General features: G+C 41.7%; 1 protein-coding gene across 2 annotated transcripts in view; it reads right to left on the bottom strand.

The window, feature by feature from the left end:
* kcnb1 (potassium voltage-gated channel, Shab-related subfamily, member 1) overlaps positions 1 to 17,876 on the bottom strand; it is a 76,883-nt gene extending 59,007 nt beyond the window's left edge. For both annotated transcript variants that reach the window (XM_088338139.1, XM_088338138.1), the window contains exons 1-2: positions 17,636 to 17,876; positions 14,388 to 15,041 (exon numbers count right to left, since the gene is read on the bottom strand). In XM_088338139.1, the coding sequence (XP_088194265.1) occupies positions 14,388 to 14,963 (576 nt within the window). In that variant the 5' untranslated portion in view covers positions 14,964 to 15,041; positions 17,636 to 17,876. The remainder of the gene's footprint in view (positions 1 to 14,387; positions 15,042 to 17,635) is intronic.
* Between the last annotated feature and the right edge of the window lie 401 nt (positions 17,877 to 18,277).

Below are 18,277 nucleotides of genomic sequence, written 5' to 3'. Positions count from 1 at the left end.
ATTGTACTCAAAATAATTTCTATGTTGAACATTACACGGGACAATATTTAAGTCTGGTACCCCTTTTTATCCTTTTCCTCATTCGCAAATCGCTTTGTTTACTTTCATGTTCGTTCGCTCCTCTCTCCCTCTGCGGTATCCACACATACACACACGCAGCACACTCAGCCACCCTCCCCATCTCCCTCCACCAGCAGAGGGGGCTAAGGTGCCTGACTACAAAGCATGACGAAAAACGTCATAAAACTAACAGAAAAGTGCAACTAACGAGACAATATCAACAGACAAGTATGAACAAATAAATTGCGTGAAATAAAATGATGAATGCTGTTTAATGTTGTCTTCCGATGTCCGATAATGTCTTCCGTTGGAGGAATCTCCCACACTAAACTGTGGAAATTTGGAGGCCAGCCTCATTGAGATAAAAGAGTGGATGTCACTCAATTTCTTGCGTCTTAACTCTGAAAAGACCGAAATGTTAGTCATTGGTCCATCTAAATGCCGTGACTTATTCTCAAAAACTGCTCTGAACATTGACAAATGTCACATTACACAGAGTGACTCAGTTAAAAATTTAGGTTTCATATTTGACCCTGATCTATCCTTTGAACTGCATGTAAAGAAAATTACTAGAACCGCTTTCTTCCATCTTCGTAACATTGCTAAAATCCGTTCAATACTGTCTCTGTCTGATGCGGAAATTATAATTCATGCATTTGTCTCGATTACTGTAATGCACTACTCTCTGGTCTCCCGAAGTCTAGAATCAAGTCTCTTCAGCTGGTACAAAATGCCGCAGCGAGGCTTTTAACTAGGACAAAAAAGTACGATCACATAACACCGATTTTGGCTAACCTGCATTGGCTCCCAGTTAACCATAGATGTGACTTCAAGGTTCTCTTAGTATTGCACAAAATCATACATGGACTTGCTCCCTCTTATCTTTCAGATCTGATTTGCCCCTATGTCCCGGTCCGAAGCCTACGATCTGAGAGTGCCGGTCTTCTGGTGATCCCAAGAGCAAAGAAGTGTTCTGCTGGTTCGAGAGCGTTCTCCATCCGGGCACCGGTGCTGTGGAATGCTCTTCCCCCTGAGATCCGATCTGCAACCTCAGTGGAAATGTTTAAATCTAAACTTAAAACTCACTTTTACTCCATAGCATATGAATAACCTACTCTTCTCGTCGGCTGAAAAATAGTCTGTGTAATATAGTGTAATAATCTGTGAAGCCCTTTGAGACTCTTCGTGATTTAGGGCTATACAAATAAAGATGACTTGACTTGACTTGAATGTCTAGGAGGCCTTTCAAGCATCCATTCATTCACTTCATGCACTCATTCACATGTGTCTTACATTGACGTATACATAATGCATTCATAGATGAACTGACACTAGTGAGACGGAGAGGGAAGTCCCAGAGTGCGTTGGAAAGTGAACATTTTGTGTGTTCAAGACAATATTGGGTTCTTGATGTGCTCTTCATGTGATCTAGAACAAAGCATATCTTATCCACCATGTGAAAAACGTTTTGTTTTTGCTCAATACACTATACGAGCATGTTTAGACCACAGCTCTCTCCAGGCTGTGGGCAGGGGGACACCCTGAAACGATTGCCAGTCAGTCACAGGGCACACAGAGACAGACAGCTCACTCGCTCATTCACACCTAGGGACAATTTGGGCCGGCCATATTACCTGACATGCATGTTTATGGAACATGGGAGGAAACCGGAGGAAATCCACACAAGCACAGGGAGAACATGCAAACTTCGCACAGGAAGGCTGGTAGCAAGGTTACATTGTTCATTTATCTTAAACAAAATTAAATAATTCTCTTCAGATTTCGTTTTTTTTTTGTCTTTTATTAGAACAAATGCTATTGGTGTAATCCCAAAGTAATCAAGCTACATCATTTCAATATTCTAATCAGAATACTATTATTTTTGATTACTTTTAGTATTCATATCATTCAGTGCAGCGTCTGCTGCCATGCGGATCCTGTAACGGTCCGTCGTAGTGAAGAGGGCGCTGAGCCGAAAGGCAAATCTCTCGATTTACCGGTCGATATAAGTTCCTACCCTCACCTATGGTCATCGATCCCGGATACGAGCGGCTGAAATGAGTTTCCTCCGCTGGGTGGCTGGGCTCTCCTTTGGAGATAGGGTGAGAAGTCCAGTCATTTGGGAGGGATTCGGCGTAGAGCCGCTGCTCCTCTGCACTGAGAGGAGCCAGTTGAGGTGGCTCGGGCATTTGATAAGGATCTCTCCTGAATGCCTCCTTCGGGAGTTGTTTCGGGCATGTCCCCCTGGCAGGATGGCCCCGGGGGTGACCCAGGAGACGCTGAAGAAACTACGTCTCTAGGCTCGCCTGGAGATCGTGTCGGATTAGCTGGATGAAGTGGCTGGGGACAGGGAGATCTGGGCTTCCCTGCTGAGGCTACTGCCCCCGCAACCCTGACCCCAGATAAGCGGAAGAAAACAGATGGTTGGATGGATGTGTAGAGTAAATAAGCCCAGCACAAAATTGACTCCCACATTGTTTGTTTCAAGTAAATCAGAACTTTGGAATGGATGGAACGACTGCATCCCCTTTTGGACAGTTCCCGGTCGTACCATTTTACCATGTACCATAATGAAATCTGATAACACGAAGTTTTGAATGTAAATAAAAGATCCACGGCTATGTATTGATAAAATGATGTTCTCACCGTATGTAATTATGTCGATTGGAGGGACATTCTCAGGTACAGAACATTACGCAAATTTCTCACTTCTTTGGCTTTCTAACGAGTTTAACAATTTCAAACACCGTCACCCGGTACTGAGTGTATCTGATATCTAAGACAATGCCCATAGAGGCATGATCTGGTCAAGCGTCCCTGGTCCATGTAAAAAGAGGAGCTCATCCTCTTTTCTCTCACCTGGCTGGCTGGCTGACTCGTTGCGCTTTGTGTGGGCCTTGAGTTCAGCATGTGGGCCACACGTTGCGGACATGCAGAGCACGAGACCAAATACCTCCCCAACAAGAGGACGATTTCAGAATCAACACCATGTTTGCTGGTTCTTGGGAATGAGCGTTTATTTTCTGTACAAGGGAATCTCCCCAAATCGACTAGCGTAAACCTTTTGTGCCAGTAACCTTTGGGGGTTGAACACCCCCATAACCTAACGCCAACCCCCCCCTTTTATGTCGTTGATTCTCTGCGTTAATAAAGTGTGTATGCTATTTCAAACAGCCTGGTTCATTGATTCAATTTTATTGGCATTAGTAATTCATATCAGAACTCAGAGTGATAACATAATTTATTTTTTTATCAGTGTAAAAAATTCTAGCATCCTTCAGAGGAAAAAAAAAAAATTTATGGTGGGGCACAAGCACCTAGAGGGAAATGCATTTACTGATTGCAGTAAAGAATAATTTGTTTCAATCTTAACGATTTTCAAAATAAAGCTAGAAAAATCCCTGCAGATGGTATTCTGATTATGTTATTGATATATTTTTGAACAGGTATTTCGTAACCGTATTGGATTACATTCCTAAAACAATCCTCCCTACCCTGCTTAGATCTCAAACAACGACATCTTCACGGAGAAACGAGAAAAAACTCCATGTGCAAGTGAAGACATCAAGCCTTCTACGCACTTCTAGATGAGGAATCACCCTTAAAGGCAGTATAACATTTATGAGAATGACACTTTTGGACCCGTCCTCCCAATTGGTGATCCAGGCCTCAAATCAGGACACAATTTTGAGTCCATTTGGCCTCTTCTACATCATCATCCATCCGACTGCTGTCAGGCGGCCTTGATGGATCCCACCCGGCTGGCTCGGGGTCCGGGACAGGCGGGCCGTCTGATTTATGAGCAGGAATATAGCCGCGCCACATTTCCGTGTCATCTTAAGTGTGACTTGAGCGCAGCGTAATTGGAATTTGTCGCCTCTCGACTGATGCACAACGCAAGCTGACAGGCGGCTTGGCGGAGGATATTATTTGGCGCGCTTGTATCTTGGAGATACTAGCGTATCATATGCTGCATATTAAAATTGGAAGCACGGCAATAAAATTAAATGTAAAACGTCGCTCACAGTGCACGCCACCACCTACAATGTCGCGTTTTTATTATTAATGTCTTCTATTCTTAAACTCGACACCAGTTGCCCTTGTGCTGTGTGTACTGTTTAGCACTTCCTATAGGTAAAAAAAAAACTTTATTCAGTAAAAAAAAGAAAAACAGTAATAATTTGAAATATAAGAAAAACTATCACATAAACGTGATTTTTTTTTACATTACTAGACGCTGGAATCATTTATTGTATCAGTTATTTTACATGACACAAGCCTCACCTACCAGAGCCAACATTATTGTCCGTCATATTTCTACTACGGGTAACCCCAAAAATCGAAACCCTTGTGATGGTACAGTTTTATCATTTTGAGTCTTCGTAGGTTGTATTCTTCCTTGCACTTTGTAGCACTTGTTTTCAGTTGCACGACACAATACAGCGACATCTAGTGGTCAAATAAAACATACAGTCCTTTTTAAACAAGGTTCTCAAACGTGCGGCTGTGGTTCCATGGATAACTTCTGAGGATAGGTTCTAGAAAATGTTTATATATATATATATATATATATATATATATATATATATATATATATATTACCAGCTCAGTAGCCTAGATGGTAGTGTGCCCGCTTTGAGACTGGGAGGTCGCTGGTTCGCGCCTCGGCCGAGACATACTTAATTGGTATAATGGCGGCGCCCTCTGTTGGCTGCGGCTGCATCGACTCGCTACAACGGGTCAGGTGTATCGACATTTCGTTCTGTGTACATTGTTACAAAGAATGACAATACAAAGGAAATTATTATTATATATATATATATATATATATATATATATATATATATATATACTTGCGAAACTATTTGGCCCCATTGAACTTTGTGACCTTTCGCCACATTTCAGACTTCAAACATCAAAATATAAAACTGTAATTTCTTGTGAAGCATCAACAATGAGTGGGACACAATCGTGAACTGGAACGCACTTTATTGGATATTTCAAACTTTTTTAGCCAATAAAAAAAACAAAAAAGTGGGTATGCAAAATTATTCAGCCCCATCGAGTTAATACTCTGTAGTGCCACCTTTTGCTGGTATTACAGCAGCAAGTTGCTCGGGGTATGTCTCTATCAGTTTTGCACATCGAGAAACTGATATATTTGCCCATTTCTTCTTGCAAAACAGCACGAGCTCAGTGAGGTTGGATGGAAAGCGTTTGTGAACAGCAGTTTTCACTTCTTTCCACGAAATCTCCATTGGATTGAGGTCGGGACTTTGACTGGCTACTCTAACACCTTGATATGTTTTTGGTGAACCATTCTATTATAGCTTTTGCTATGTGTTTTGAATCATTGTCTTGTTAGAAGACAAATCTCCGTCCCAGTCTCCATCAGGTTTTCTTCCAGAATGGTCCTGTATTTGGCTCCATCCATCTTCCCATCAATTTTAACCATCTTCCCTTTCCCTGCTGAAGAAAAGCAGGCCCAAACCATGATGCTGCCACTACCATGTTTGACTAACACAACGTCTTGCATTGTTGCCAAAAAGTTCAATTTTGGTTTCATCTGACCAGAGCACCTTCTTCGACTTCTGCTTGTGGCAAACTTTCAACAACGCTATTTATGGATATCTTTGAGAAATGGCTTCCTTCTTGCCACTCTTCCATAAAGGCCAGATTTGTGCAGTATACGACTGATTGTTGTCCTCAGTTGTAGTCCTCCGGAGTTCATCCAGAGTGATCATGGGCCTCTTGGCTGCATCTCGGATCAGTTTTCTCCTTGTATGAGCTGAAAGTTTAGGGGTACGGCCCGATCTTGGTAGATTTGCAGTGGTCTGATACTCCTTCCAATTCAATATTATTGCTTGCACAATGCTCCTTGGGATGTTTAAAGCTTGGGAAATCTTTTTGTATCCAAATTCAGCTTTAAACTTCTCCACAACGATATTTTGGACCTGCCTGGTGTGTTCCTTGTTCTCCATGATGCTCTTTGCGCTTTAAACAGACCTCTGAGACTGCAGGTGCTTTTATAAAGACTTGATTACACACAGGTGGGTTCCATTTATCATCGTTAGTCATTTAGATCAACATTGAATCATTCTGTGATCCTTACGATACTTCTGGACAGAGTTTGCTGCACTGAAAGTAAAGGGGCTGAATAATTTTGCACACCCACTTTTTCGTTTTTTATTTGTTAAAAAAAATAAAAACATACAATAAAGTGTGTTCCACTTCATGATTGCGTCCCACTTATTGTTGAGGCTTCGCAAGAAGCACGAGTTTTGAAAATAATAAACTCGGCTCTTTAAGACAATTGGTCAATAAATTGTTCGCTAAAACAAGTTACCACTCATATTCGGTACACTGGTATTATACTTGGTTCAGTGGTCCGGATTAAAAGCCTGATGGGCTTTGTGTGGCACGCGGGCTGTAGTTTTGCCACCTCTGCTAGATTAAAGTACGAGCAGGTGGTGTGGTGAGAAAAAAGTTTTTTTTCCCTCCTTCCTGTCAAGATGACTGTTCTCATCACGCTCGGACACAAAATGTTACGAGATGGTGGCACGAATGTGATTTGAGCAGAAGACAGACGACGGTTTGCCTGGCAAAGAACGTAAACAGAGAGGGGAGAGCTTCAGATTGGGCTTCCCGGAGAATAATTAATGTGACATTTCCCTGACATTTCATGTACGAGAGGAAGCCGAGCTAGGAGAAAAGAAAGGAACGGAGCTTGAAAAGATTTCCTCTTAGTTGGGCTGCACTTGGTTAAGATATGAGACAATGGGTCTAGCCTTTGTGCTAGGCAACCTTTTGTTGTGGGCCTTACATTTGTCATCAATTCCTTTTTGGTTGTTATCATCGCTGAATCTTCTTGGTGAACTGGCGCCATGATTTGTTGTGGTTGATGCGAGACGGGGCCACAATTTCATACACCGATCTCAATTAGCCGTTTTATTTTTAGCTCGGTTGCCATGGACACCCAAAGGGAGACTTCATTAGGTAATTAGATGCTAAAAACAGGATGTCTGAACATTTAGCGATGGGAATCTAACCGAGGTAATACATCAGGAGAACTGATCGTTGATCTCCAAAATGTTAATAATTGCTTCACAGTTCGCAAGTTCTCAGAAGCACCACTGATGATGGTTCCTGGCCTGCGTTTGGCTCTTTGCAAAGTTGGCTCACGGAGATCTCCAATCCTTCAAGGACTCGAGGTTTCCCATGAGGGAAAAGAACATGGGCTTTGAGAAATGCCAACTAAAGAATTATATTATGTAAATGTATGTAATTTCTTAAAAAATAAACTTTGACACCGTTGCGCTGTCTGCACCCATGTGTCAAGAAACATGAAATGAGCCACTACTCGTAACACAAGCTAGTTATAATAACCTGCATGCTGGCATGCCTGTTCTGTTTGCAGTGATTTGGACTGAAAATGGCCGAAGGCGACAAAAGGACTATAAATTACATGAAATTAAATCTAAAGTAAGAGTAAGGTTTTCTTTCACAAAAAACATCAGGAAATTAAAAGTATATATATTTCATAGAACATAAATAGTATGAAATCTAGTTTCACAACTAAACTAACCTGATTTATTCATAAAATGTTGATTAATGCTACTTAGCAAATACAGCTACAGTGGGTTCTCCACCATTGGTGCCCAACTTTGGCTACATCCAGTGGACCATTTAAAACTATGCCATTTTTTGTCTTATTTTTCTCTTGTGCTTCTCCTGTGCGGCCCATGAGTTTGATACGGGTGTTTTGGACTGATAATTTGCAAGCCCAAATCCATCCATCCATCATCCGCACCGCTTATCCTCAGTAGGGCCGCAGGGGTGCTGGAGCCTATGCCAGCTATCTTCGGGCAGTGGGCAGGGGACACCCTGAACTGGTTGCCAGGAAATCACAGGGCACATAGAGGCAGACAACTCACTCGCTCCTTCACACCTAGAGACAATTTGGACCAGCCAGCATATTTTTGAAATGTGGGAGGAAACCCGTGCAAGCACGGGGAGAACTTGCAAACTCCACATAGGAAGGCTGGTATCTGGATTTGATCCCATGACCATAGAACAGTGCTGCAGACGTGCTAACCACTCATCCACCCTCAATCCCAATTCATTTATTCAAAATAAAGGTCCTCATTGTTAACCCAACACCACTCAATCAATAAAATCCGAGCGTTATTATCTTCCATAAGGTCAAATCTTACGCGTTGTCATCAATATAGCGTTGGCTAATTAGAAATTGATTCACGGTGGTAGTTCTTTACCTACACCGATTTCAGTCTTCATGCGTCTGCTTATCACTGGGAGGCTCATCGATCGGAGCGACGGATTGGAAGAGAATAATATGCAAGTGAGCGCATTTGAGATTTTTTTTGTGATAGAGCGAGACATCGCAAAGTTTAGTCTCTTTTTATTCACATAACTGGCTGATACATTCCAAAGTGTCATTTTGACTGAGAAGTCATCAATACCCATACAACACACAAATACCATCCATCCATTATCTACACCGCTTATCTTCAGTAGGGTCGCGGGGTTGCTGGAGCTCATCCCAGCTGACTTCGGGCAGTGGGCAGGGGACACCCTGAACTGGTTGCCAGAAAATCAGAGGGCACACGAAGACAGACAACAGACTCACTCATTCACACATAGGGACAATTTGGACCGGCCAAATAACCTGACATGCATACTCACACAAGCACGGGGAAAACATGCAAACTCCGCACAGGAAGCCTGATAGCTGGATTTGATCCATGACCACAGAACTGTGTCGCGGACGTGCTAACCACTCAGCTGCTGTGCTGCCCCACGTGCAGATACCATAAGTGCATAAAGTTGCCTTCTTTCATGAGAATAAACTGATACCTTAAAAGAAAATATTCTAAAATCTCCACTGTTACCGTAAAATGATAAAAATTGAGGATCACTTTTTTTACACCATATTTGTCCAATTTTGTGTTAATTACAGAGCGTAATAAAAATACAAATAATATGTATATATTTGTTTAGCTTCGTTCCCACCAGTTTGAAGAGGTTTGGCGTTCTAGAAAACTCAGTTCTGCATTTTTAAAGGAAAATGGCGATCATGAAACACAAATGCTACTTAGAAGTACAAATTTACCTTCAAATAAATAGAATACAGACGCTGCCCTACTTAAGAACGAGGTTCAGGCAGATCGTTCGTAAGTTGAATTTGTTCGTAAGTCTTTTCAGTGCTATATTTTGTATTTTTAAGGTTTATATAAGTATGTTTAAGGCTTGTATAAATAACCTGTATTGTTTTTTATAAAGTTAAGTTTAACTCACTTCTGGAAGATGAGCTTCAAGAGTTAAGCGACTTCCTCCTCCGTGGTAAAAAGTGGCCAAAAAAAGAGATCCGACCATTTTCTCTACCGCATCAAGTTTTATTATTCCACTTCAATTTCAAAAGAAACGGCTCGCCTCTTTAAACTTTACACCAACCATATTGAATGGATGCATGACATATCAAACAATAAAAATGTCAAAGTTCTCAGCGCGCTGGAGATACAGTATAGACGTAGTCAGTATAAAATGTTTACACGCGTATTAGGAAAAGGAAGCCGATTTCTTCTTCGGGGTCGATGCTGGGTGGGCTCTCACAGCGCCACACGCCGGTAACGGTAGAAGGACGCACTACAGTATTGTCCTGTACTTGGAAAAGGTGCACACGATTAAAAATATAACTTACAGCATGTACGGATATTTTTTCGACATCCCGAAAAAAATGTTCGTATCTACCGTTTTTCATAAGTCGAATGGTCGTAAGTAGGGGAGCGTCTGTGCTGTAAAATACCGATGATTGAAGACCACATTTCTTTTTTTGTTGTTTTAATCACATATGTCCACTTTTATGTTAAATACTAACAGCATTAAAAATGCAAATAATATTTATAAACGTAGGCAGCACGGCGGCGCAGTGGTTAGCGCATGTGCGGCACAGTTCGTGTCATGGGAACCTCCTGCGTGGGTTCAAATCCAGCTTCAGACTTCCTGTGCGGAGTTTGTATGTTCTCCCCTAATTGCGTGGGTTTCCTCCGGGCACTCCGATTTCCTCCCACATTCCAAAAACATGCATTTCAGGTGAATTGGCTGGTCCAAATTGTCCTTAGGTGTGAATGAGCGAGTGAGTTGTCTGTCCCCGTGTGCCCTGCAATTGGCAACCAGTTCAGGGTGTCCCTTGCCCACTGCCTGGAGATGGCTGGGATAGGCTCCAGCACCCCCGCGACCCTAATGTGGATAAGCGGTACGGCTGATGAGAGATGAGATGATTTATAAACGTGGTGAAGTTCTTTCACAGCACTCTGAAAATGTTGAGCATTCTAGAAAACGGATAATTCTGCATTTGGAACGGAAAATGTCCATCATGAAACACTAACGCTACCTGTTGGCAGGAAACTACCTTAAAATAAATCAGTAAAATTACAATGATTTAAGACATTTGGTGTCTTTTTTAACCATTTTCGTCAACTGAAAAGCATCCATGGATGTCATTGACTGCCAAACATGTCATTTCGCACATGTCGCTAATGACGTTTAGACAACCGAGACTCTTGTTGTTGCGTACTGCTTGGGGACATTGACTCAAATTGAGCTTACTCAAGCAACAAAAGCAATTTCACCATATTCCATAATTACCTGAATTCTTCATAATATCTGTCAGTACTGAAGCAAACCCTATTTTCCAAAAGATACAAGAAAAATCCACTATTTCTGACTTGTGTGAACAGTCAAGTTTGATCCACATGATAAAAATACTCACATCATCGTTCGAAAGGCCTGAATTTAAAAATATTTTTCTTCTCAAACAGTCCTACAATGTTGTACATTAAATAACAACAATCAAAATACCGGTAAACCTTCATAATAATCTCGATTGTCTTACTTTTATTCAGCTAGCTCCTTTAGACATGACACACAAAATCCATATCCTCTCTTCCTCTAGCAGGGGTCACCAACACGGGAACCCCAGGACCACATGAGTAGCCTGCAGGCATGTTCTAAAAATAGCTCACCAGAATTGAAACTGGTGATTTGCAAGCAATTGCTCTACAAAAGAGGGTGTTAATCTTAAGAAATCATCAAAGTAATTAGATTTGATTCGATCAGTGACGCGCAGTCAGGTGAAATAACCTTGTTTGTTATCCTGGAGGTATAAAACGAAACATATAATAAATATATTTATTTTGTTCAAGTAATTTGCCATTTAACTTCATAATAGTTTTTTTTTTTTTTTCAAAATTGCTGAATTGTAACATTTCGTTATAAATATAATCAATACAGTATTTAACTCATTATCGGGCCGAGCGTCTGCAAAGCGAGGCACACAGTTCTCTTGCTTGATGGCAGAGGGCGATAGTGAGACCAAGCAATAGAATTAGTGATAGCATTAGCAAGTTAACAAGTTCACGTACTGTAAATCAGGCATTCCAGTATTTTTTTTTCTCCTTGCATCGACTTTTATTCATAATGGAGTATAACCTATGCTATTATTAAAAATAAATTATTATATGTATACACCATATAATTAGAAATTAAAAATACATGATCATATAATCAAACCTTTTATTGAAATTTTTGAAGACCCAAATATAAGTATTCATTATAAATATGAGCTTCACCTAAAGCAGGCCAACATAATTGTCTGACATTTTGCTGCTATGGGTACTCAAAAGCCTCAAAAAAGGCTGAGTAGAAAATATAAAAGTAAATTGGTGCATTTTGGAGAGTCTGAGTCGCCATAGTTTATATTCTTCCTTGAGCTTTTGAACACTCGTTTTTGGTTTGCATTACACCTTCGAGCGACAACTAGCGGTCGAATAAAACAGTGTTCCTTCAAAGCTTTAAATGTGATTTTCTGCCTTTAAGGTGGGACAATAAAAGTTTTGTTTTTCAATGCAAGAGTTGACATACTACTTTTATCGATCTGCCAATCAAATGATGAAAACTATGTAAGTTCATTCATTTGTTAATCTAATTGCGCCTCACCAGAAGCGAACCTAGGCGAACGTCGCTCGATTAGATTAATATTGACTTTGAATTTTCTAACTCGTCACTTTAATCAAAATCTAAAAACAAAATCTAATTTTCGATAAGGCTGCCCGCCCCTATTCCAAACTAAAACCAATCACATCTTTAAATTGGATTTGATCGATAGGAAATATGAGTGGATGTGTATTATTCCACCAAGGCCTGTTGTAAATTTGCTCGTTGTTTGTTCCCATGGTTACAGTCTATTGTTCAGCACATTCAACTTGTCTATAAAGAAAAAACGCAGTTTAGAACGACAACAACCTTGGTCGGGCAGGAAATGCAGTACAGATGCTACATACGAACGAGTTGCGGACGATTGTTCGTAAGTTAAATTTGTTCGTTAGTTGCTTCAGTAGGTTTAAGGCTTGTATAAGTAACCTGCATTGTTCAGTCCTAAAAAATAAACATTTTTGAAAATATTGTGCTCTATAAAGATAAACAAAGTTGAGTTTAACTTTCTTTTGGAAGATGAGCTTCAAGAGGTCCTTCTCTGTGGTAGAGAGTGGAAAAGCGATCCAACCATTTTCTCAATCGCATCAAGCATACTTATTTCACTTTAATTTCAAAAGACACGGCTCGCCTCTTCTTTACACTTTACACCAACCATATTAAATGGATGCGCGAGATATTAACCAATAAAAACGTCAAAGTTCTTAGCGCGCTAGCGATACAGTAAACGTTGCTATGATTACACACAAACCAGGAAGTAGAAGCCAGATTTCTTCTTCGTGGTGGATGCTAGGTGACATCTCACAGCGCCACGCGGCAGAAAGAGGCACGACTGTACTGTCCTCTACTCGGATATAAGTGCACACAAGACAAAATGTAACTTACAGCAAAGCCCGGATATTTTTCGACATCCCGAAAAAAAAAGTTTGTATCTTCCGTTTTGCGTAAGTCGAATGTTCACAAGTAGGGGAGCGTCTGTACATCATTTGATTCCGTATTCATGTCAAACAAACCAGGAAAGATCCAAATATGCTTCTGGCCTATTTCTTTTAGATCTGTTCTTGATAAGATCAAGTTAAAGAGAAGCAAAAAATTCAATCATAGTGAAGCTTGTGAAGTTATATTTTAGGAAACGACTTCATCCATCCACCCATCTGTCCATCTATTGAGTACAGCAGCTAACTGGCTAACTAGCTATGTCGCTTTCTATCGAGCTAGCTATCCAGCTAAATGCTGAGTCAATTTGGTATAATTATCCATGCATACATGAATACATGCATACATGCATCTGTTCATCCATCCTTCAATCCATCCATCCATCCATCCATCCATCCATCCATCCATCAATCCATCCATCCGTACATCCAGGCATCCATACATCCATACATCCATACACCCATACATCTATCCATACATCCATTCATCCATCGAGTATGGTAGCTAACTGGCGAACTAGCGATCTCTATTTATGGAGCTAGCCATTAAACAAAATGCTAAATCAATTTGGTATCATTATTCATGCATCCATGCATCTAACCATCTATCTATCCATCCATCCATTCATCCATGCATCCATCCATCGCGTATGGTAGCTGACCGGCTAACAAGCTATCTTGCTTTCTCTGGAGCTACCCATCCAGCTAAATTCTGGGTCAATTTGGTATCATCATTCATGAAGCCATCCATCCATCCACCAAAGTAGCTTGCTTTCTCTATTTTTATGGACCTTGCCATACAACTGTATAGGAGGCAAATTAGGTATGTTATCCATCCATTAATTAATCAATGCTATCTCTTTTTTGATAGGTGGCATTATCCATTCATTTAAATATATCTATCCATCCACCCATCAACCCATTCAGGATTTTAGCTAACTGGCTAGCTATCCACCACTTTTTATAGAGCTGGCCATAGAGCAAAATGTGATGTAAATTTGGTGTTATTATCCATCTATCAATCATCCAGGTAACTAGTTACCTCTATTTTTATGGAGCTAGCATCTAGCCAAATGTTCAGTCTTTTTGGTGTCATTATCCATGCATCCATCCATCTATCCACCCACAACGATTATTCACAGATTTTCTACTGTAATCTACGCCGATCACTTTTCAAGCAAGTTCTTGAGCGGTAGTTCAAAAAAATGGTGTATTTTTTCCTTTAGCTTTTCCAAATAATTCCTCTTTCTGTCACATTTTATCGAACCAGTGCCACAGAAAGTATTGTCCCATAGAGCATTTGGTGAGAGAGCCTGGTTCAACTAACTGTATGTGACACAAAATCATCAACAGTATAAAATAAATCCAGACATTGTGGATTACCTTTGCAGCAACAGATGAACTGGGCTTCTCCAAGAGGTCCCACAGCTTCTTGCGCTTGTCCGCGCAACAGGTGTTGTCAAATTCCTCCCCTTCTCTGTCCTTCATATTATCCGCCTCCCTCTTGAGCTCTTCGTTCATCTGCTCCTTCTTCTGGTGGTACCTTGCCTGGCAGCAGGACTCCAGGTAGATCTCATCGATGCCCCAGTAGTCCAGTTCCTGACTGAAGGACAGGGCGCACATCTCCTCCATCATGTGCAGCTTCCCTGTCCGGTAGAAGTTGAGGATGGACGTGAAGGCGCCCGGGTGGCGGTCAAAGAAGAATTCGTTCTCGTCTAAATTGTAGTCGTCGCACACCTCCATCAGGGAATCGTGGCTGCTGCAGTCCTGCAGCTTTCCCAGCCGCGTCCGAGGGAGCCGGTCCAATGTTCGCCACAGGACCTCGTGGGGAAGACCACCCACGTTGAGGCGGACCCTCCGAAAACATAACTTGCCGCGGGCCGCATCCGCCGGCTCGGGTGGAAGCGATGATGTAGACTGCGAGCCGCCCTTGTGGAACTCCGCCAAGGTCTTCTCCATGATGAGCTTACGGATAGCAAGTGGGTGAGTACCCACGACTATGGTGTCCACGTGGTCCTATTTTCTGTCATATTGTCTCTGAAAAGCAAATACAAAAGTATATTATATAATGAGCAGAATATTGTTTGGATCAGTGTTTTTCAACCAGTATGTCGGGGTGCACTAGTGTGCCATGAGACCTTGCCATGTGTGTTACAGGAAATTGCCCAGATTTATTTTTGCAAAAAAGCACGCCAAATTTGGCTGTTTATTTGCTTTCTCCGTGATCAACCACGTAAATGTGACATTCATCCATATCAGCAGGTGGCAGCAGATGACAATTTCCTATTTTAAAATACCAATAACCTGTTCATGCGGTTGTCCAGGTAAATGAATTTGGTGACTTATTTTGTTTCAAGAAGCTGTTTAACGGGACATTGCAAACAAGCGCTTCCTAGTGGTAAAAACCGTCATTCATTTAAAAAAAAAAAATCATGGATTTCATAACCAAAGTTACACACACTGTCATGTAAACAAGCACCGGTTGTAGGTCCGTCTGCGAACCTCAGCTTACGCTAGGCAAGCCTTTTGACCTTGACTCTCTCCTGTTCTGATTCCCGTCTGTTTCCCGGCTCTGACCCTTTTTCTGATCTCGACCACGATTTTTGCTCCCCCGTCCGGGCTACTGACCTGTTTTTTCCGCTCTCGACACCGCCACCGCTCGCTACGGAAATACCACTTTTGCGTCTGAGCAACATTCTCCCCACGACCAGCGATCTACGGATCGTGTGTTCTATCCTTTCCCTTTCCCAATAAAACCAAGAGAAATGCACGCAAGTGGGTCCTGTCTCCATTCTGGTCCTGACATTGTAGTTTGGGAGAAAGTTCTTTAACACATTAAACGGTAGTGTTTGTGGGTATGAATACGATTTATTTTCTGTCACTACCACTAAGTTTGGCAGGGACATAAAAAAAAAAACACAATTTATTTTAAAGCATGAAAATCAAAAGTACGCACTTACGTAAATTCCAGCCATTATTACCTTTTGTAAAGACGGAATTGCTGCTACATCTCTTCTAATGGATGTCATTATAATACGCAGGTGCACGTACAGAATGTCACCTCGCTTAAATAAAACTCCTTGGCCTATCTTACATCAATTTGACCGCCCCGTTAAAACAGTATTCAGGCGGGGGGGGGGGGGGGGGGGGGGGGGGGGGGGGGGATGGGTGCTGAATCTGTGGTATTAAATCCGCTAAATGTGCCATGCGGGGAGGGTGGGGGGGCGCTAAGGGCTTCATTTTCTTCCTGTTTCCTTTAATTGTTTGTCAGCTGCTAGATGTTTGTCACAGACGTGGGTGGGGACGCGCAGCGGAGCTGTCCGGTGCTGAATTAAACCTCTCTCCCCACCCCCTTCCCTTTTTTATTACGCCAAATGTGGACTCGCTTTCCATTTTCCACATGTTGTTTTTGTTGTCAAAGCGTCAAAAGAACTTCCAGTTTCCAGAAGCCACCCCCCCCCCTCAGCATCGCCCAAACTTTCACACACTTGAGCTTTAATTGTCGCACGTATGACAGTGTGAAGTATCTACAAACGCGCAACACAGACGCGATAACGAGCAGCCTTCCAACGCCCCCTCTCATGCGTACATCCTCCACCTTAGCTTTATATGACTCAATGGAAACTAGGGGTGCACGGATCAATCAAAATAGGAATATAGGCATACCTGTCAACCTGCACGGTTTTCCCGTACAAAGTACGGTTTTTTATGCATTTTAAGACGAGTACAACGTACAAGGAAATCTGTACGGAAAAACGCAAATGTGTCAATAATGGGTAACCGATCACCGACTATCACGAAACGGCAAATCAATCAAGTCAAAGGAGTTCGCCGCGGAAGCCTCTATCTCGTTATCATTTATAATACTAAGCACGTACTTGAATCAGATCAATAACATTGCCCTAGAAATTATACTTCAGTCCTCTACCTTCACTCCTCAAACCCAGCTTCTCTCTCTTATCCAACGCCTCTCTAAAAGTTAACTGACAGGAACACTTTTAGCATCTCTCCTTACCTGGCCTGCTGCGGTATGTTCTTCTGGTCAGGCAGAAGAGAGGGCCAAATCTACCATTGGAAGCACAGCACGGTGTGGATTTTCTCAACTATATAAAAAGGACAATGCCAGATGCAACTTGTGTGGTAAAGTGTTCTGCCATATTTTCAACACCACATATTTACATAAACAACTGAAAAACCTCCAATGAGCTCCAACCAAAAATCAAAATATGTAACTCTTTCAAAAGAAAAAATGTATCTTTTTTCCTCACAATGGCAAGGGAGCCGATGATAAACAATTGAAACTTTTATTCGCATTACTAAATTTATCTTCAAATATTCTGCAATAGAAGGTATGTTAGTTTTCGAGTTGTCAATTATTCAATGATCATGACATTTTCAAGCGGTATTGAATCAGTGTCCATTGATACTACTATGTATTTACTTGGAACAGATACATTTCAAAATTCCCAGTATCTCCCAGCCCTTAAAGACACCAAAACATCCCTGAATCCGAAAGACCAACCCAAGATGCGTTTGTGCTCCATTTGGCGCATAGGCCACTCCAGATTTACATGTTGCGTGATGAAATGATGAAATAAGCGTAGTGAATACGTGAATAATTGTGACAGTACCGTGCTGAGTTGGAGTTGTTGATGTCCTCCAGCCGGAGATGGAGCGCAAACGAGGAATAAGACGCCGTTATTGGTCTACTCGATCCGGGCTGCGCTTCCATCCATTCCCGCCCTCCTCAGCCTCCGACATGTCTCGCCACACGCGCCACTACGCCGCAATCCCGAAACCTGGCCCCGAAATCAACAAGTACTAGAAAAAGGTTCTGATTCGGAATCGAACCAGTTCTCCCATTTCTCCCAGTCCGCCTCCACAGCAGCTGCGGGAAGATGAGAAGGGAAATAAAAGGGAGGAGGAGAGTGAGGAGGTCTTCTCGGCGTACCGGTCTCTTTCCATAGAGCGTCGGAGTTAACTCTTTCTGAGCCTTGCTCTGACGCCTGAACGCACCACGGTTTCTATGGGGAAATTTCGGTATATTTTGTCACGTGGCTGCAGGAAATGAAATGATTTTAATCAGATACATATTTAAGTAGACTATACATCTACTGTGATGTAAAGAGGCTGTGGTTTTTACACTGAGAAATATCATTTTGACCCTGCAAGTTGTATTAAAAATTTGTTTGCAGCTAAATATTATTGCACTACTTTTCATTGCGCTTTTCTTACGATGCATATTTTTCATTGAACTATTATTACAACTTGGG

This window comes from Urocampus carinirostris, chromosome 6 (genome assembly GCF_059441175.1).
Source record: "Urocampus carinirostris isolate Australia breed hairy pipefish chromosome 6, RoL_Ucar_1.0, whole genome shotgun sequence".
Taxonomy (NCBI): Eukaryota; Metazoa; Chordata; class Actinopteri; order Syngnathiformes; family Syngnathidae; genus Urocampus; species Urocampus carinirostris.
Note: the sequence above shows the minus strand (reverse complement) of the source record. Positions and strands in the feature narration are given on the sequence as shown.